This window comes from Macaca nemestrina, chromosome 10 (assembly GCF_043159975.1).
Source record: "Macaca nemestrina isolate mMacNem1 chromosome 10, mMacNem.hap1, whole genome shotgun sequence".
Lineage (NCBI taxonomy): Eukaryota > Metazoa > Chordata > Mammalia > Primates > Cercopithecidae > Macaca > Macaca nemestrina.
The window spans coordinates 23,728,375-23,748,903 of NC_092134.1; the positions used below are offsets into that span (position 1 = coordinate 23,728,375).

At 51.9% G+C, this 20,529-nt stretch overlaps 1 protein-coding gene and 1 non-coding gene across 2 annotated transcripts; both read left to right on the forward strand.

Annotated features, from left to right (window-relative positions):
* Positions 1-51: 51 nt before the first annotated feature.
* LOC105493446 (metabolism of cobalamin associated B) lies at positions 52-19,985 on the forward strand. The gene is made up of 9 exons (XM_011761099.3): positions 52-229; positions 1,865-1,926; positions 4,744-4,837; positions 8,368-8,425; positions 11,731-11,803; positions 12,056-12,153; positions 12,468-12,532; positions 14,356-14,415; positions 16,361-19,985. Exons 1-9 carry the CDS (start codon positions 114-116, stop codon positions 16,467-16,469), a joined length of 735 nt encoding a protein of 244 aa, XP_011759401.2. The 5' UTR covers positions 52-113; the 3' UTR covers positions 16,470-19,985.
* On the forward strand, positions 5,492-5,632 carry LOC112428857 (U4 spliceosomal RNA). Its single transcript, XR_003020924.2, has one exon. It is a non-coding gene; the product is annotated as a U4 spliceosomal RNA (small nuclear RNA).
* Positions 19,986-20,529: the final 544 nt, after the last annotated feature.

Genomic DNA, 20,529 nt, shown 5'->3' on the forward strand with positions numbered 1-20,529 from the left:
TCGAGCCAATGAAAATTGACAGCTGAGCGGTGGCGCGGCCAGCTGTGGGTGGAGTCACTCCGGGGCCTGGACGGGAACCTGGCGGGGTCAGCTCCCATCAAGAAGCCTGGCTGATGGCTGCGTGGGGCCTGGGGAGTCGTCTTGGCCTGCGCGGATGCTTCGGCGCCGCCAGGCTCCTGTATCCCCGTTTCCAGAGCTGCAGCCCTCAGGGCGTGGAAGACGGGGACAGGTGAGTGGCTGGCAGGAAGGGTAACTCGAACACCTGCTTTGAATCGTGGTGTCGTCGTCATGGGTACGTCACACCGTCGTGAGGTCACGGCGGCACCCGTCCGGTGACGTCTCCACGCTGTCCTGACGTCACCGTGGCAACGTGGACCACGTGGGCGCCAGAGACCAGGTAGTCTTTGCCTAAGTCCCAGTGAAACCCAGCTGTCATCGGGCAGGGCATGGCATATCCCGTGTGGGCCAGCAGGGCTCTCGACTCAGATTGTGACCAATTTCCATAGCAGTTTATCCCCCAGGTCCCAGATACACCAGCACCTTCTAAAGATGGCTTTCCTCATACACCTTGAAACTTGCACCCAACCCAGACCTCAGAACCTCTAGAGTACCGTGGATTAATAATGGATTAATTTAGTTCACAGATCCAGGAAATTAACCTTCGAATGGCCTTGTAGTGTCACATTTTAATTTTGAGCTATGTCATTGAGTTGTTTACATTGTTATTTGAAAATGCCACTTTTTGAGCTGTATTTTGGCAATTCTTCATCTCTGAGTACACTCGAAGCCTCATAGTATGGAAGTGGCTCAGGCTTCTTTTCCTGCAAGAGGCCCTAAGTTGGTGGAGTGTAAGGTAAGAATTTGGGTAGGATAGAGTTAAGAGTCCTAGCTACTTGGGAGGCTGAGGCAGGAGGATCCCTTGAGCCCAGGAGTTCAAGACTGCAGTGAGCTATGATCATGCCACTGCACTGCATTCCAGCTTAGGCAACAGAGCAAGACCCTGTCTGTGAACAAAATAATCATAGGCCAGGTATGGTGGCTCACACCTGTAATCACAACACTTTGGGAGATTGAGGTAGCCGTATTGCTTGAACTCAGGAGCTCAAAACCAGCCTAGGCAACATGGTGAACCCGTCTCTACCAAAAAAAAAAAAAAAAAAAAATTAGCCGAGTGTGGTGGTATACACTTGTGGTTCCAGCTACTGGGGAGGCTGAGATGGGAGGATTGCTTGAGCCCGGGAGGCAGAGGTTGCAGTGAACCTAGATCATGCCACTGCACTCCAGCCTGGGCGACAGAGCGAGACCCCATCTCAAAATAATAATAATAATAATAATAATAAAGAAAGAATTTCAGCAGGATAGAAGTTACAGTTTGTGCTCTGGTCTAGGATAGTTTTGAGCATCCCACTCCTGCCTCTTCCTGGATGATCTAGGAAAGTGAGCCTCATCTGATCTACAGTTTCCTCCTCAGTAAAATGAAGAGAATAGGTGGTGCCTACCTTTGGGGTTGTGGAAAGATACCAGGATAATTCCAGACGGTAATGCCTGTAAACTACTTGGCACAGTGCAGGGACAATGGCAAAGGATCAATCAAGTCCTTCAGCAAATAGGTATTGAGCCCATGTTGAGCAAGGCGTTATGTCAGCTACTGTACACACTGTCACCCAGCTCTGGTCTTGCCCACAAAATGTTTGCTATTAGAAGGGATCTAGGGGAAAGAAATCAATAAGAGATGACCATCTAAGCAGTAAGGGGTAAGTGCTGCCTCTGAGGTTACAAGCAGCAAGCTGGGACCTACTGAAGGAGCTGACCCTCTGTGTAAACCATCCCCACTCACCAGATACTGATGTTTATTTCTCATTAGGCCACAGCCTTCCTCGAAGACACCCAGGATCCCCAAGATTTACACCAAAACGGGAGACAAAGGTAGGGTGGGGACAGGTGAAAAACACAGAGAAATACTCACGGCATACACCATTTTAAAGTTCTTCCAAATTCTTTGCAGCCACTTAAAAGTATAATATGTGACCAGGCACAGTGGCTCATGCCGGTAATCCCGTCACTTTGGGAGGCCCTGTCGGGAGGCCAGGAATTTGAGACCATCCTGGCCAACATGGTGAAACCCCATCTGTACTAAAAATACAAAAATTAGCTGAGTATGATGGTGCATGCCTGTAACCCCAGCAGCTACTTGGGAGGCTGAGGCAGGAGAATTGCTTAAACTTGGGAGACAGAGGTTGCAGTGAGCCAAGATCATGCCACTGCACTCCAGCCTGGGTGACAGAGCGAGATGCTGTCTCAGGAAAAAAAAAAAAAAAAGTCTCAGAAAAAAAATATATATATATAAAATATGTGACAGATCTCAGTATACATTACAAAAATGTTATGTGAAATGAAAAACACTCGAGATATTAAATGACAAAAGCCTGAATCTATCTGGATAAGGATGTGCATATGTATGTGTTCAGGTATATGTAGAATAGTCTGAAAGGTTACACCTGGGACTGTTCTGGGAGAGAGGTTGTGAGAGGGGAACAAACAGAAGGACTTTCACTATTTATATACTTTTATTCTATTTTATTGTTTTTTATAATGAGTATATATTACTTTAATAGTTTTTTAAATGCTAGAACATGTTATATAGAAAAAAGTAAGATGCAGAAGAATGTACTGCTATGATACTTTTTTTTTTTTTTTTTTTGATACAGGGTTTTACTCTGTCACCCAGGCTGGAGTGCAGTGGCCCAGTCACAGCTCACTACAGCCTCCACCTTTCAGGCTCAAAGTAATCCTCCCACCTCAGCCTTCTGAGTATCTGGGACAACAGGCACACATCACCATGCCTGGCTAATACTTTTTAATTTTTTTTGTAGAAATGAGGTCTTGCTGTGTTGCCCAGGCTGGTCCTGAACTGCTGGGCTCAAGGTATCTTCCCACCTCAGCCTCCCAAAGTGCTCGGATTACAGGAGGCATGAGCTACCGCACCCAGCCAGTATACCATTTTTTTGTAGTATAAAAACATGCAGATCACTAGTATGCATTATTTTTTGGATATATACTTGTATAGGAAAAGTATAAAAGCATTCACGGGACATACTCAATGCCACTGAATGGTAAACTTAAGAAGGGTCAAAATGGCAAAATTCTGTTATGTTCATCTGTTACCACAATTAAAAAGAAGGAAGAGGATATTGGAAAGGACTTATTATAGAGTTGGGCTTCTATTGGGTGGTTTGGGGGAGGATTCAAGGAAGTGGGGCTTTGCTGTGGATTGAATCCTGTTAGGAAGCAGGGCTATTTCTGTAATTGGGTATCTTTTTTTGTTTTTCGAGACAGGGTCTAGTTCTGTTGCCCAGGTTGGAGTGCAGTGGCATGATCTCGGCTCACTGCAACCTCCACCTCCCAGGTTCAAGTGATTCTTATGCCTCAGCCTCCCAAACAGCTGGGACTACAGGCATGCACCACCATGCCCGACTAATTTTTTCTGTTTTTATTAGAGACAGGGTTTCGCCATGTTGGCCAGGCTGGTCTCGAACTCCTGGCCTCAAGTGATCTGCCCGCCATGGCCTCCCAAAGTCCTGGGATTACAGTGTGAGCCACCACACCCGGCCTGTAATTGGGTATCTTAATAATTTGTCTCTAGAAGACAGAAGGGACAAAGAGGTACTAACGCTGTAATGGATAAAGATGCAACAGCCACTCACATTAGCCAGGGAAGGGGGATGTTTGGTCATCTTTTGGCGTTTGGACAGTCATCTGTGCTCAGACGTTATTCCAGAGTGGCCTTGTCTTGGTCTTGAACCGTCATAGTCGCAGAGTGACCTGTCTGACGATTTTCTGTGAAATGGTTTGTGTTCAGCAGAACACCACAGTCTACCTGTGAGTGCCAGGCCAACACCTGGCAACCCCAAAGCCTGCCCAATAGCAAAAGCCAGCTCCAAACTGTCAGGGGCAGTTTTCACTTTCTCAGAGGTTGGGGGAGAAAGGCAGGGACTGTGAGCCAGGCAGAGGCACAGAGGACTTTGACATCCTGTGAAATATAATGGTAATGTATATATGATATAAAATATGTAACATGTTTTATTTCTTTATCAGGATGGCTAGTGTATGATTCTTAAGTTTAAAATAAAAGCACATCAGGAAAGAAGTGAGGATAGTGGCTAACCCTTGGGGAGTGGCAACTAAAAGGGGGTACATGGGGGCTTTCAGGGTGTTGGTCATGTTCTGTTTATGAAGCTAGGTTCTGATCACAGAGGTATATTCAGTTAGTAGTAATTCACCAACTTGCACACTTATGATTTGAGTACTTTTCTGTGTATATGTTATACTTCAGGTTGAAAGTTCTTTAAGGGGTGGTGCGGTGGCTCATGCCTGTAATCTCAGCACTTTGGGAGGCTGAGGCAGGTGAATCACTTAAGGCCAGGAGTTCAAGACTAGCCTGGCCAACATGGCGAAAACCAGTCTTTACTAAAAATACAAAAATTAACCGGGCATGCTGGTACACACTTGTAATCCCAGCTACTTGGGAGACTGAGGCACGAGAATCACTTGAACCTGGGAGGCAGAGGTTTCAGTGAGCCAAGATCACGCTGCTATACTCCAGCCTGGATGACAGAGCGACAGTTCAAAAAAGAGAGAGAAAGTTCTTTAGAAACTTGAAAGTTAAAACAAACAAACAAAAAAAACCCAGCCTATCAGGAAAACAGAATCTTAATTTGGGTGGCTAAACATTTTTTTCCACAGGGTTTTCTAGCACCTTCACAGGAGAAAGGAGACCCAAAGACGACCAAGTGTTTGAAGCCGTGGGAACTACAGATGAATTAAGTTCAGCTATTGGGTAAGAAGAACAGGATTGGCCTTAAGGTTGCATTTGAGTCGAGTATGGGTAAACGTAATGAATGTGAAGCTCCCACGTGTGCTGGACAGCTGCCTCGGAGGTTGTCAGCCCTTACTGAACTTTCCTCAGCGCTGAAGCACAGGCTGGGCAGCTCCACAAGGCTGCAGGGCTGCAGACTCCTTTCCCTTCTGGCCCTGCCGGTGCCTGCATGGCCTCTGGCCCATGCCATGTGAAGCTGCCTCCCTCTCATCCCTCACTTTTCAGGTGAGCCTGTGTGTGCCACTGAGGTTAGTATATTGAGTGAAAGAGGTGAGTTAGTATAATGCGCAGTACATCCAATGTGATCCCTTTTGTGAATGTTGTTTTTTACATAAGCCAAAGTATAGAAGGTGGACTCAAGGATGGGCCAGGTCAGGATGGGCAGGTCATGCTGTGGTCACAGACAACCCCCAAATCTCCTGGCTTAGGACACCAAAGGTGGACTGGCTGCTCCCACTTCACCCCCATCACAGGGTGGATGTGCTATGGCTCCATGTGGCCTTCACTCTGGGACCCAGGCTGCTAGGACAGCTGCTGCCTGGGGCGATTATCAGTCATTGTGGCAGAGGGAAAAGAGGTCATGGTGAAGCTCATAGTGGCTCCTGAGGCTGTCAAGGGATTGTGCAGTGGCGGTGTTGTCGCCAGCGAGGTTTATCCAAGGTGTGATTATTGCCGATTGAAAACTCTTCCCACTACCCCGCCATGATGACTTGAAGTATAGTCAACATTGGCAGTTTCTCACAGTCTTTATGGAGACTCAACTTTGTTGGTAAATAAAAGTTGAAAAAAAAAAAAAGTGTGAGCAGTGGCTCACAGGTCTAATCCCAGTGCTTTGGGAGGCCGAGGTGGGAGAGTCACTTGAGCTCAGGAGTTTGAGACCAGCTTGAGCAACATAGCAAGACCTCGTCTTTACTAAAAAGAAAAATTAAAAAGTTAGCCAGGCGTGGTGGTGCACACCTGTAGTCCCAGCTACTCAGAAAGCTGAGGCAGGAGGATCACTTGAGTCTGAGAGGTTGAGGCTGCATTGAGCCATGATCGTGCCACTGCACTCCAGTCTGGGCGAGAGTACAACTCTGTCTCCAAAAGACAAACCTTCCTTGGGAGTGATGCCTTCCATTTACTCACATTTCAGTGGCCAGAGACTGTCATGTGCACGTGCCTGACATCAGCGGGGTGGGAGGGGCAGCAAATATTTGCAAGCAGGAGCACAGTCTGCCCAGCGTGCCCTGCAAGCTGGTGACAGGGGGAGCAGCAACAGTCTCAAGTGCTGGATCCTGGTATCTGACTCTGGGCCTGTGGGCTGTAGGTGTGTGGGAGCCAGATAGACCCAGCTACAGATTCAGCACCGCTGCAGATCATCTCTGGGACGTCAGGCAGATCAATGTGAGCCTCAGTTTACTGTTCTGTCAGGTAATCATCATGATAATTCCTGTCTCACTGTGTTCTTGTGGGGCTTAAATGAGATGATTCCACGTTTCACCCTGAGGACAGTGCCTAGCATAAGTAATAGCAATGTTAGCTATTATCATTCTTTTTTTTTTTTTGAGATGGAGTTTCACTCTTGTTGCCCATGCTGGAGTGCAATGGCACGATCTCGGCTCATTGCAACCTCTGCCTCCCAGGTTCAAGCAAGTCCCCTCATTATTACTGTTCTTAACACTTACCTGTTCCTGGCTACCATTTCTCCATGGCGGGCCTGGCTAGGTGAGATTTTCGGGACAGATAATGGGAGGTATAGATAGTCAGCCAGCTGGGTAGAGAAGGCAAACAAACCCCTTGGTGTGTGTGTGGGAGGGGGTCCAGAAGGGGGCAGATGCAAGACCAAGTGGGCAAAGGGAGAAAAGGCCAGTTCTCGCGTCAGCTATTCTAATGAGCTCTAAATCACGAGCCATCATCTCTCAGTTGAGGAGGAGCAGCAGGTCGGGGAAATCTCGGTTGTGGATTCTTCCTTGGTCAGATATTGGCCAAGCATCTGCTGCAAGGCGCTGCTCAACAGAGAACCTCAGCCCCACCTTCCTGAGCCTCAGAGTGCAGGGAGCAGGCAGCACTCACCGGGCAGCTACACGCGTGGGAGCAGGCTTGGGGCAAGCGCCCAGTGGGGGCCTGCCACTGGCCTGGTCACGGAGCGTCCCTTGGCAAGCAGATACTTCTGCACACCTCCTGTGAGGCAGGCATGAGGCATCCGCTATGATGGAGACAGACTGTGTCCCAGCCTGCACGGCCCTTCCCTTTGGTCCAGAGGGAAGACACATACCAGGTGGGAATCACACTGGTGTGTTTAGTTCTAACTGTAAGATGTGCCAGGAAGATGGGCTGGATATTCTCCATTGGCCCATTCAAATCCCTTCTCTTCACCTTCTCTTTATGCATGGGAGGCTGGCCTTATCACCTGGTGGCTGTGCCACCTTGATTCCTTGGTCTTCTGGCATTCAGGTGGGTCCAGCCAGTGGGAGGCACCAGCAGGTGATGAGGGAGAGAGTGCAGAGAGATCAGGAGTGTGTGTGACCCCGTTCCCCAGCGGTGCATGGTTCTGGTGGCAGCTGGGCTCCCTCCCTCCCTCCCTCCCTGCTGAGTGACTCCAGAATCCAGCTCCCTCCAGGGTGAGTTGCACCTTCCCTGACCCTTGCCTTCAGGCTCCTGCATTTGCCTGAAACTCTGCCCACACCTCTGTGAATTGTCCCTTCCCAAAGCCCTCCTCCAGGAATCCCTGCAATGCACCACTGTCTGCTGCTGGGGCACTGACTGGTGCAGGAGGGAAGTGCAGGGTTCTGAGGGAGGCAGAGCCAGGGTCCTGACCTGTGTCGGGGGCAGTTTGCTTCCCTGCCTTACGAGGGAAGTCCTCCCCAGCCTTCAAAGTCTCCCCTCCAGCATCACTTCCTCCAGGAAGCCCTCCCTGCCTCTCTAGCTAAGGTCAGATTAGGCTTCTGTTGCTCTTTTCTTCAGAGCACTGATCTCAGTTTGCACCTTCACATTCAGGAGTATATCTAATCTGATTACCTATCACACTCCTGAATATCACACTCCTGAACATGAAGGTATAAGCTTTGCCTGAAGTCCCAGAGACACTCAGCAGCGGTGCAGAATTTGCACCTGGGTCTGTCTGATTCCCACTCACCTATAACCACAGGGCCACGGGTCAGAGCTCAGGATCCATCACTTGAGACTGTCACTGCTCACCCTGTCACCAGCTTGCTGGGCAGAGCCTGGCTCAGCTTCTGTTCACCAGACTCTCGTGGGCCTGGTCAGAATAGTTGTTCAAAAGGAATTATTGACTGGAAATAATGAGTATCCGAAAAGGCATTTCAAGAAACAAATACTACCAACCCCCCAAGTGGAAGGCTATAATGTTCTTATTGTCAGCAAGAAAAATAATGTGTTTATTATATCTAAATTAACTAAATGGCCCACCACCTGAGAATCTATTGTTTACGGCAAGACAGGGCCTAGGGACATTACATTACAGGCGAACGCTTTTTCCTTTTCCTTCATAGGTTTGCTGTGGAATTAGTCACAGAAAAGGGCCACATATTTGCTGAAGAGCTTCAGAAAGTGAGTAACACCGTCTTACCCAAGCTGGGAATCTTCATCCCTGGTGGCCATCACGGGACTCAGCATCCAGCCATCAGTTCCTCTTTGTGTCACCTGGGGCTAGTCATTCTCCCTCCGTGAGCTCCGTTTCTTCATCTGTGAAATAGGGACAGGCCAGGTGTGGTGGCTCACACCTGCCATCTCAGCTGCTTGGGAGACTGAGGCAGGAAGATCACTTGAGGCCAGGAGCCTGGGTAGCACAGTAAGACCCCAACTCTACAAAATATTTGAAAATTAGCCAGGCGTGGTGGTGAATGCCTGTAGCCTCAGCTACTCAGGAAGCTGAGGTAGGAGGATCTCTTGAGCCCAGGAGATCAAGGCTGCAGTGAGCTGTGATCATGCCACTACACTCCTACCTGGGCAACAGATTGAGACCCTGTCTCAGGTCGAGCACCATGGTTCAATCAAGCTTGTAATCCCGGCACTTTGGGAGGCCAAAGTGGGAGGATCACTTCAAGCCAGGAGTTCAAGACCAGCCTGGTCAACTTAGGGAGACCCTGTCTCTACAAAAAAAAAAAAAAAAAAATTAGCCAGGTATGGTGGCATGCACCCATAGTCCCAGCAACTTACAAGGCTGAGTGGGAGAATCGCTTGAGTCTTAGAGGTTGAGGCTGCAGGGAGCTGTGATTACACCACTGCACTCTAGCCTGGACAACAGAGTGGGATCCTGTCTTAAAAAACAAAAAACAAACAAAAAAAAAAACCTCTGTCTCCAAAACAAACGATTGGAGACATATAATCTTCCTTCACAGGTGAGTGGTGAGGATTGCACTAAATGAGGGAATTTAAAATGGAACGGTTCTCAACCCAGGGCCATTCTGCCCCTCAGGGCCTGCTGAGCAATATCTGAAGACTTTTTTAGTTGTCGCATCTGGGGTGGGGGTGTTGCTGGCATATAAATATCCTGCAATGCACGGGACAGCCCCCATCAACAAAAAATGACCCGGCCGTGAATGGCAATAGCACCAAGGCTGAGAAAGCCGGTGTGAAGTGCCTCGCTCGTGCCTGATGCAGAGGGAACCTGGAGAGGCCCAGCTGCAGTGAGCCCTCAGCCAGTGGGACTCATGTGTCACAGTGTCACTGTTCTGTTCCCTAAGAAGGAGGGGGCCTCTGACCCACACAGAGAACTTCAAGCACGGAGGCAGGGTCGCCACCTGAGAATGCCCAGGGTGCCGCACTTTACACCTCCACACAGACCCAGATCCCCAGAAACCACTCCCCGCAGGGGCAGCCCTTCCCACTTCCGTTCTGAAGCCCAGGCTGGAGCCTGCTCAGGCCCCTGGGAACAGACAGAGGGGAGTAGTTGGGGCTGCCACAGGCCGTGGCTACAGGAGGATGGGAAGCCTCAGCCACCAGAACATTCAGTGTGGTGGAGGAAGGCTTTCAACCTCCTGAGGAGCCGCGGTAGCAGCGGTCATTTCTGTCTGCTGTATGCGTTGGTTCGCAGCTGCCATGTCACCTCCTCCAGGGCCTTCCCTGGCCACCTCACCTCCAGCTGGGTTAGGCACCGCTCCTAGGTTTCCACATCCTCTAACCACAGGAATCACAAGGGGAGTTAACCTGTTCACCCATCTGCCTCCCACCCAGCCTTGGCACTGTAAGGGCGGGGACTGTGTCTTATTCACCTGGGAGCCCCACCTGGCCTGGTAGCTGCTCGCAGGGCCTGTGGATGAGGTCGGGCAGCAATGCCATGGCTCTCCTCGTATCACCCATTTCACCCTCACAGATGCCCGTGAGGTGGAAGTTAATGTCCACAATTTATAGGGAGCCAAACTGAGCCTCGGAAAGGCTGACTTGCCCAGCCCCCACAGCCAGGCATCAGTGGAGCGGGAATCTGATTCCCAAACTGGTGCCAGTCCAGCCCCTGGGGTACACGCTGCACTGGTGCCAGTCCAGCCCCTGGGGTACACGCTGCACTGGTGCCAGTCCAGCCCCTGGGGTACACACTGCACTTGGCCAACCAAGTGGGTAGTGTTACCACTCCCGCTTTGACTGTGGAAGCACAGGGACCCCAAGCTTGCCCAAGGTCTGCTGGTCAGAAGCCCTAGGAAGGTTCCAGCCCAGTGCTGGATGGGCAGCGTCTGCTCTTACACACCATGGCCTGCTTCTTGAATGCTGTCACAGTGGCCATCTTAGAAGAGGTCAGAGGTCGCAGACCTTCACCCTCCTGGTAGCCCACCATCCAGCTCGAGTGGACCCTGGCTGGGCACAAAGTCAGAGGTGGTACTTGTGGTTTTCACATGCATGGGAGCTGTTGGACATTTGTCATGCAGGGGCCTGGAGCCCTTGCAGCAGACCCCAACAGACCACTTCTGTTCCAAGCAAACCTACCCCCTACCTGGACAGAGCACAGGCCTCACCCAGCCAGGCTTCCTGCTCCCGGAACCCCCAAGCGCCTTGGCTGACTACATTCTCCAAGCTCCTTGTCCTTTAGAGTTGAGAAAGCACTGTCACATGTGATCTCGTGGCCCAGCTGTCAAATGTTGAGAAAAGAAGAAAACCTCATAGGGCTTAGGCGCACGGGAGACGCGGGCAGAGCCTAGACGTTTCCTCGTAACTGTCCCTGGGTGTGTGATGAGCGTCATCTGCTTAACCCGGCTGCTGCCCCCACACAAGCCTTTTCCTCCCTCAGACTGCAAAAGAGCCACAGCAGGTCCCCCTCAGCAGGGCTGGGTGTCCAACAAAGATGTTGTGCTGAAGGTTCAGAGTTTGCCTTCAAATGTCAGCCAGTTCAAGGTCTGACAGCCTGTATGAGTCCGTTCTCTCACTGCTATAAAGAACTACCTGAGACTGGATAATTTATAAAGAAAAGAAGTTTAATCTGCACATGATTCTGCGGGCTGTACAGGCTTCTGCTGCTGGGGAGGCCTCCGGAAACCTACAGTCATGGCGGAAGGCAAGGGGGAAGCAGGTGCATCTTCACATGGCTGACAGGAGAGAGAGTGAAGGGGGAGATGCTACACACTTTCAAACCACATCTTGGGAGAACTCTATCACAAGACAGCACTAGGGGACTGGTGCTAAACCATTCAAAACCACCCCAATGATCCAATCACCTCCCACCAGGTCCCACCTCCAATTCTGGGGATCACAATTTAGCATGAGATTTGGGTGGGGACACAGTGCCAAACCATATCAGCCCTTCACGAGCTAGCTGGCACAGGCTTTGCCGGCGTGTTAGGTGGCGCCTCTGCACATGGAACCACATTCTCTCTGTCCATCCCATCCCAAATAGATCTTGACTGTCACCTTCTGTTGCCTCCCAGATCCAGTGCACATTGCAGGACGTCGGCTCGGCTCTGGCGACTCCGCGCTCCTCGGCCCGGGAGGCTCACTTAAGTAATTCTCAACCTCCTGTGAGCCCTAGGGTCCGGGGACTCTCCTAGGGGTTACCATCTGGGAGCCCAGGCCCCCAGGGACCCACAGGTGGGCCAGTCAGCCTTGCTTGTAGCCCCTGGGAGGGAAAGTACCTTCTGAGCCAGTGGAAGCAGTCTGCGGGACAGCAAGGTGGAAGGGCAGCGGGGGCGGTTCCCGCCATAGTCTGGTGGGTGATGGCCTCATGGTAGTTCCCTCTGCTCCTTGGCTCCTCAGAGTACACCACGTTCGAGTCGGGGCCCATCCTGGAGCTGGAGCAGTGGATCGACAAGTATACCTGCCAGCTCCCACCACTCACGGCCTTCATCCTGCCTGTAGGTACTGGGCAGGCCTAACGGGGTGGCTGCAGGCAGTTGCATTGACAGACACACATGGGCTCTGAATAAGTCCCTCTGTTCACAGTGACAGACGCTGTCCTCCAGTTTCCCCAAGTCCCTCCAGGTCCTCACCGGTCTCTTCCAGCCCTGCCCACTCTGGAGCAGGGTGCCCAGTGGGTGTGCCCTGGCAGGGCTCCTGGAGGCAGAATGCTTCCTGGTTTGGGGGGCAGGGCTGGACTTCAGAGGAGCTGCTGTCTGCAGTGGGCACACCTTTCCCACCCTGCTCAGGCAATGTCCCTTTCTGCTTTCAGTCGGGAGGCAAGATCAGCTCAGCGCTGCATTTCTGCCGGGCCGTGTGCCGCCGGGCTGAGAGACGGTAAGAGGGCCCAAGGGAAAGGGAGAGGAACAAGGGGGAGGGGAAGGGGGAGGGGGAGAGGGAGAGGGGCCTCTGCACCGCGGGCAGGAGGCAGGCACAGCAGGGCCATCTCTGAGCCATCCGGCCACACATCAACAGACCCTGTCTGGGCCCTTCCACTGTGCCAGACGGGGACCAGGACAGACCAAGTCCCTGTCCTCAGAGCACTGTGTTGTGGAGTGGAGACAGTGACACGTGACCAAATGGACTATCAGACAACACAATTGCACCTTGCTGTGAGCCCTGTGTTCTGAGAACAACAGGAAGTTATTGCTGGGTTCCCAGCCATGTTGGGATGGGTAGACATGAAAGGACCCTGCTGGCCTCTGGGTGCATAAGGCCCCTGAAAGGCCTGCACGGCTGTGGGGAGCCCAGGTGGACGCTGTCAGCAGACTAGCCACCACCACCCCAAAGCTACTGACAGCCTTTTCAAGGAATCTGTAGAAGGAAATGAGCAAAGTCTCTATCTACACCACTCAGACCAGGCTGCCAGCCTGCTTTTACAGAGAAGAGAAAGCAAGCCCTACTTTGATCCAATGGACAGGTACCTTGCGTTCATAATTTCATTTACTCCTTGTTGATATCCCTGGGAGAGAGGTGGTGTGGCCTCCGCTTTGCAGGAGTCAGGAAGCTGTGGCTCAGAGAAATGACACCGTGGCCACAGTCCCCCAAATGGTAGCAGAATCCAGATTGGAGTCCACGTCTGTCTGGGCCAAGCATGAGCTCTTCCACAGTCCCACATCACTAAGGTTTTGTTCTTTATGAAAGGCTCTTGGGCCCAAATAGCTCCTGTAACAGAGCAAGCTTTGGCTTCAAAAGAAACAAAAATGTTATTTGTACAAAGCCATCCATCAGCAGTGCTCATAATAGCAAGAAACTGGAAACAACCCAAAGATCTAACACAGGCATAGAGCAGCTGACAGGCCCTCCGTGCAGCAGAGTTACGCAGCCGTGGCAGTGGCCAGGTGCAGATCGTCCTGAGGTGGGAACGCGCGCCCGGGGCATCTCGGGTGAAGAAGCTGCTCGCTGAGCGTGCGGTGCCCATTAGAGACAGCCTGGAACTCTGACAGGCCTGGACGCACACCCTGCTGGGCCGCTAGCCAGGTGCATGGCTTTGGGTGGGGATGAGAACCCTGAGGCTGGGCTTTAGGTGGCTGGCCTGCCAACAAAGTGTATGCCACAGGGTGATACCTGGGAAAGGCTCAGCAAGGGCCCGCCACCACACTGGTGCCCAGCAGATGGCTGTCCAGTGTCTAATGTATCTGCACATAGACGGGCATGGACCCTAGGAATCCAGAATCCTGTGGAATCAGGAGCTTGGTCTGCCTGGGTCTTTTTCTCCCCTGTGAAGTTGTTCTAAGTCATGATGTACAAGCATGATGTACAAGGGGCTTAGAGTTTAGCCCATTGGGAATTAAGGCCCCCACTTCCTTTGAAGGCTGGAGGCTGACCACCCCAACTTCACCCCACCCAGACTCAGGTCTAATGGTACAAAAGCTGGCTGACTGGCCGGGGTGTGGTGTAGGCCAGGCGGCTCCCTCAACTCCCCAGCTGTGCTCTAGTCCTCCTTGGCCAGGCCCTCCTGCGATGTGCCCGTGGACAGGGGGCTGATGGCCTGTTTAAACCCACCTGTGATGGATTTGTCATCTCCAGTGCTGGCCGAGCTTGTGCAGGCTCAGGTTGAGCGGTAGTGGGATGTGAAATGCTGCTCAAGGTTTAGGCCCCAGGTCAGAGCCTGTTAAGCCCCATAATGTCACATGACTCAGTGTCTCCTCCCTTTCTAGCGTGGTGCCTCTTGTCCAGATGGGAGAGACCGATGCGAACGTGGCCAAGTTCTTAAACAGGTACTCGCGTGGAACCTGGGGGTCCCTCTCTGAAAGCCGAGGCTCGTCTGTGGGAAGTAGCAGTGGTGCAGTGTTCCCACACCCCCTCCTTCATTCCCTTAGTGTTTATGAACATCTGCTCTGTGCCAGGCACCACGGCAGGCACAGGAGAGGCAGTGGCGAACAAGGTGGACACTGTGCCTGTCCCGAGAAGATTCAGATCTTATTGGGAGAGGCTGCTGTAAAAACCAGGAAGAAAAACTTATGTACAAAGTGGCCTTGCGGGAGCGAAGGGCGTTCTTAGAGGCTGGGTGCTCAGGGAAGGCCTCTCGGTGGTGGCCGACCAGGGAGCCAGGCTTCAGGCCCTCTCTCAGCCAGTTTCCTCTCCCCGAGAGGGCCTGGAGCAGTGTGAACCAACAAAAGAGAGCCGGGCCAAGCTGAGCTCAGGGGCCCCCCGTGCAGGCCCCAGTGAGCCAGGCTAGCCCAGGGAGGGCTTCCTCTGCCTTGCTGCCGGCCCATGAGGCTGGAGCCACGCCTGGCCCAACGCCTGCTCTGCTGGTTCCTGCCCCAGCCCTGGCTCCTGTGGCACCAGTGTGAGCAAGGTCAGAGCCTGGGGGCAGGTAGAGAGCTGGGGGAGTGGGTCTGCACCCCAGGAGCTGTCCTGGGTGTCTAGAAAGTGACCTCAGGCCCCTGACTGGCCACTCCTCCCACAGACATGGCCTGGCTTCAACAGGTCCTGAGCAGCTCCTTTCCTTCTGGGAGTGGGGTTTCACCGGGAGTGAGGAGCAGGTCCATTTCACCTTCAAAGCAGCAACCCTGGGGGGACCCTTGCGGTCCCATAGCATTGCACGGGACAGGCCATTTCATCTCTTCAGTGAGGCTTCACAGAGCCAACAAGCAACAGGTACGCTGCTGCCCTCCAGGAGCACGCAGCCCAGAGGTAAAATACCCCGAACCACCTCCCCTTCGCTGTCCCTGAGAGCCAGCTGTGGGGCTCAGGGCGCCTGAGTCAGGGGAGGGCTCAGGAGGACGTGGTGTGTAGCTGGCCTCTGAGGGCAAGACTGGAGCAGAGAGAGAGGGAGGAACGTGGTGCCCAGTGCTGGGAATGAAACAGCAAAAGATGCGGACAGCAGGAGGCAGAAGAGCTGACAGCATAAGTGCCTTGTGGGGCCCATGGCGTTGTCCTCTAGTTCCCTCCATTGCTGCCCCTGCAGAAGGCCTCATGCACAGATGGCCCACTGCTGTTGGCTCAAAGGAGGAGGCGGGAAAGGGACTGGGCTCTGGTCTCTAGAGTGCCCCAGCCTGTGCTGCTCACCTGGTACCTTTGGCAATGTTTGGAGGCATTACCGGTTGTCACACTGGGTTCAGGGGTGCCACTGGCATCTGGCGGGTGGGGACCAAAGGTGCTGTCAGCATCCTACATTGCACAGGATGCACAGGACAGCCCCGAACACAGAGAATGATCCAGAATGTCAGTAGGGCCTAGTCCAGCAGTGTCACCATCACCCAGGATGGGAACTAGACCTACAGAGTCCCGGGCCTGGCCCAGCCCTCCCGAATCAGAATCTGCACGTTGCTTAGATCCCCCGGTGATGCCTGTGCACACTGTAGTTTGGGAAACACCCAAACTGATCACGCACATGAGCCCTGATCACTCAAAAGTGCAGAAACCAGCTCAGAGAGGAGTCCAAAGTCATCTGCCCCATGGGGTAGGGCTGGGGCAATAGCCTCATCCTGCAGGAATGGCCCCAGCCTTGACACTGGAGTAGAGTCCTTGGCATTCACAGCAGCTGGCCTCGCATGCCATCCATCAAGTGCAAGGTGGTGGGCCCCCGCCCTCCCTGCACGGTGTGCCCAGAGCGCGTCATTTATATCTCCTCCTTGTAGGCAGATATGGGAAGACCCAGTTAGCATTGATCTCTCATTTCAAACCACTCTGTTTGCTTCTCTCTCTCTGCCCCTCCAGACTCAGTGACTATCTCTTCACACTAGCCAGATATGCAGCCATGAAGGAGGGGAATCAAGAGAAAATATACAAGAAAAATGACCCATCAGCCGAGTCTGAGGCACGCTGAAATCACAGAAAGTGGGAGCTTGGAGGATCCCCCCGTGGCAATGGTCATGGAGAGAGGAGCTTGCCCTTCTGGGGTCCTGGTTCCTGAAGAGCTCACCCAGAGAGACTGAAAGCAGCCTTTCGTCCCAGCTCTGCTTTGCTCCACACCTCCTGCCACCTTCCTCAAGGGACTGTGGCCCTTTGGGGATTCTGTCCCTGACCCTGCTTCCCCAAGCTCTCCTGGGTCTTGGAGGGATGTGGGAATGAATTGGCATTGCAGGAAAGACAGGTAAAGTGATTGCTGCAATGAGAAGGAGCTGTGCGGAAAAAGAATAAAAGTGAGAAAGGCTGGAGCTGTGTGTGTGTGTGTGTGTGTCCTCCCACTGCCAGCTCAGATTGTTCAGAGATTTGGTGTGTGTGTGTGTGTGTGTGTGTGTGTGTGTCCTCCCACTGCCAGCTCAGATTGTTCAGAGATTTGGAGTGTGTGTGTGTGTGTGTGTGTGTGTGTGTGTGTCCTCCCACTGCCAGCTCAGATTGTTCAGAGATTTGGAATGGGACCAGAGGCCCTTGAAAATGTAATTGTGATTTACCTGTGCCAAAGGGGCTTTAAATGTCACATTTGTAACGGGGAAGGCGGACAGGATTTGGAAGTTTAGTTACCTCTGAGCCACCCATCACCGCCAAAGTGTGGGGGAAGGATAGCTGCAGATTGACAGGCGAGGCTCAGAAACTCCTGGCTTAGATTGAAGTGTGTGTGGTGGGGGTGCAGCTTAGAGGACCCCCTCTGAAAGGGGTGGAGACCCTGCTGAGAACAACACTACCGCTTGAAGGTGAACATTCCCTGTCCAGTTGGACTGAGTCGAGGGTCTGCGGTGCAGCATCTTCAGCTTAAGAAAATGAGGTTGTCAGTTTCCAGTGACGCTGACATCCACCAGACTGATTTCTCTGATGTTGCACTTGGCTGGCTTATGCCTCTGAGATCCATGCACGGCTGTATTTATTTCAGTTGTCACCGCTCCTCCCTCCTGCTATGAAACGACACTTGCCAGTGCCAGCAGTGTCCTTGGGAAAGGCGATATTTATGAAGGGCAGAAGAGGCAGCCCCAAGAACCTGAAGACTGCAGGCTGCTAATTGCAGGAAATGACTTTGGAAGGACAGACTCTTGCTGAGTTTCAGGGCTGAAATGCCTGGCGAACTCCATTCAGCCATCACGTATTGACTGAGTGGCTGCTTAGCATGGGCCACAGAGCGAGGCTCGGGTCAGCTGGTCACTCAGGCCATCTTTCATGCTGGCAAGTCAGCAAACATTACATTCTCAGTCATGTGCATATTTTTGCCTTCATTCTTACCACCTTGCCTGCAAAGTTTGCGGGAGGGCCAGGTATATTCATTTGTGTCTTCTGGGTCCCTTCATTGCTGACAGGCTGTGGTGGTCCTCTCGAGCCTTGGGCAGGGTGGGTGAGGTGCAGATGTCCAGGAGTGTGTGCATGCCTTCCAGGAGGTGGCTTTGTTCAGCGCCTCACTGCCCCCATAGTCACTACCAGGTTTGGTACGGAGTCGGTGTTCAGTGTGTGCAAAACAGAGCTGAAAACAGACTTTGGGAGGCCGAGGCAGGCAGATCACCTGAGGTCAGGAGTTTGAGACCAGCCTGGTCAACATGGCAAAACCCCATCTCTGCTAAAAATACAAAAAAAAAAAAAAAAAATTAGCTGGGCATGGTGGCAGGTACCTGTAATCCCAGCTATTCAGGAGGCTGAGGCAGGAGAATCACTTGAACCCAGGAGGCAGAGGCTGCAGTGAGCCAAGATCGTGACACTACACTCCAGCCTGGGTGATAGAGCGAGACTCTATCTCAAAAAAAAAAAAAAAAAAAAAAAAGCCCTGAAAACAGGAAAGGCTTGAGTGTTCAGAAGTGAATGGTGGTTAACCACGCAATCACTAAGGCTCGGTCAGGGAGTATGTTCAAAGAGCTTGCAGCGAAACACTCAATTCTGTCTACACCTCAAAATCTTCCTGGAATATACGTGTATATATATATATATTTGGAAGTTTAGTTACCTCTGAGCCACCCATCACCATCAAAGTGTGGGGGAATATATATGCTATACATATATATAATAACACAGCAGCCCTGTATGCCTAGCCATGGGGAAGCACAGCCTCCAAAGGATAAGGAAAGCTCTTTGAGTAAATACAACATCCTAAAGTGACAGTCTTTGAAACAAGGCCGTTTGCCTGTTGCCAAGTCCTGTCCTTCCAGGACTGGCTGTCACAGGCCGGATGTTAACAGTCGCATTCTCAGACCCCTGCCTCTGTATCTGTCTCCTGGTTCACCAGCAAACACTTCTCTGAGAAACCACCCGGGTGCAGGGCAGACACCACCACTCAGCAGGTGTTTCTCTCATGTGCCACCAACCTGGGAAAAATGGAGCAAGCTTGCTTTGGGGGCTGGGAGGATGGGGTATTTAAAACATTTGCTCTTCTGCAGCGCCTTTCAAAAGCTCTATCAAGAGCCCAAAGCAAAAGGAAAGACGCGTACCCATCTGTACACTGAGCAAATATCCTCGCATATTTTGAACCAGGTGGGAAAAGTTAATAAAAGCCCTACAATCAAGAAACATGACTGTGAAGCCCACGCTGCCAGTGTTTGCACACCATTGCCAACTCTCAGAAACAATCCATCCCATTGCACGGAAACATGGGTTTTGAAACACACAGCAGCCTGCTTTTATTTAAAGTCGTGATTCCTTGCTTATCATAGATTTTTTTCATAATTTCGTTTTGGAAAATACTGCACACAAATATTACTTGATCACTGAGTTTGTGGATTGTGGGCACTTCCTTACATTTTGCACCCTTGAAAATGCCTCCCCCTCCTCCAGGTCAGGCTCCCTGGAATGGGGTATTTAGTGTCATTTCCAGAGACGAGCTGGCAGTTGGCTGTTCCCTCGGAGAGAAGCCCGCAGTAACAGTGACACCAGCCCGCACTGTGGAAGGGCTTGCTACATGCAGTGCCCTGAGCCAAGTGTTCCACAGACATTATCTCATTTGAACCCCATAGCAGCCCTGGAAGGAGGCATTAGGTGGGGAACCGAGTTGTCCTGGGGAGTCAGTACCAAGATGTGGGCCCTGGACGCGGCCTCGTCACTCACAGCCCCGTGCTCCTCGGCTCCCACCCACTGCCGCTTGACAGTCGTTTTAATCACTACCTGGGCTGCGGTGAACAATGCCAGGCTCTGATAGATCCTGCTGTCTTCATTTCTCAACCTAGTTTCCCTTAACTGATATTTCATGGCTATTGTTAATGTGCATTTTTCACTGAGTAATTTCCACAGCCCGAACTTGTAACACATCCCAATGACAAACGTCCCTGGTTCGGAAGCCCCCGTCAGCGGCAATGTCACCCTTGCCGCTGCCTCGACACCTTCCGACAGCCCATTCAGTTTTATGATCGCCCTGTCCCAGTGATCACTACTGAACCTTTAAGAATCCAGATGCATTTCAAGTTTAATTGAATAAAATTCTTTGTATAATGAATTCCGCGTGAATGCTACATAAATCAGTGCCTGGAAGGATTTGTGGCTCATGCCTCCCCTCTGGCGGGGCCTGGGAATCTGGCAATACCGACACAAGCTGGAATAAATGCGTCTTTGCAGTCAGTCCAGCTAGGGGAGGGTGGCACAGTTTGAACTTGCCTTGGCCTATTGCTTTTCTTCTCTGTGAGTCCTCCTGGAAGATGGTGCTAAAGTCCCACAGAGGCAGGGACAGGCAGGTTGCGGAGACCTAGAAACTTTGGGGACGTCCCTCGTGTTCTCCCATTCCACAGAATCAGAAACTTCTCAAGCTGTGGTTTGTCACCTTTGGAATGCACACACACACACATTCACAAATTTGCATCCAGTCATAGGAAGTCCAAGGAACCTCCTGGTAAGAATCCATTTTCTAAGGGAACCCATGCAACCCTCTTTGGGAGCTAAGCTGGGATTCCCAAGGTCACCTTCAGCAGCCTGTTTCAGGGTCAGATAGCCCCAGCCTGGAAGTGTGAGAAGGTGCACTTGGGGCTGGCTGGGAGAGGCTGCCA

What these genes read in the sequence shown, in the direction of transcription:
- LOC105493446 (XM_011761099.3), top strand. Translation starts at nt 114, where the DNA reads ATGGCTGCGTGGGGCCTGGGGAGTCGTCTTGGCCTGCGCGGATGCTTC. An exon ending in TTGCTGAAGAGCTTCAGAAA is followed by an intron (nt 8,426 to 11,730) that starts GTGAGTAACACC and finishes GTTGCCTCCCAG; the next exon opens with ATCCAGTGCACATTGCAGGA. An exon ending in TGCCGCCGGGCTGAGAGACG is followed by an intron (nt 12,533 to 14,355) that starts GTAAGAGGGCCC and finishes CTCCCTTTCTAG; the next exon opens with CGTGGTGCCTCTTGTCCAGA.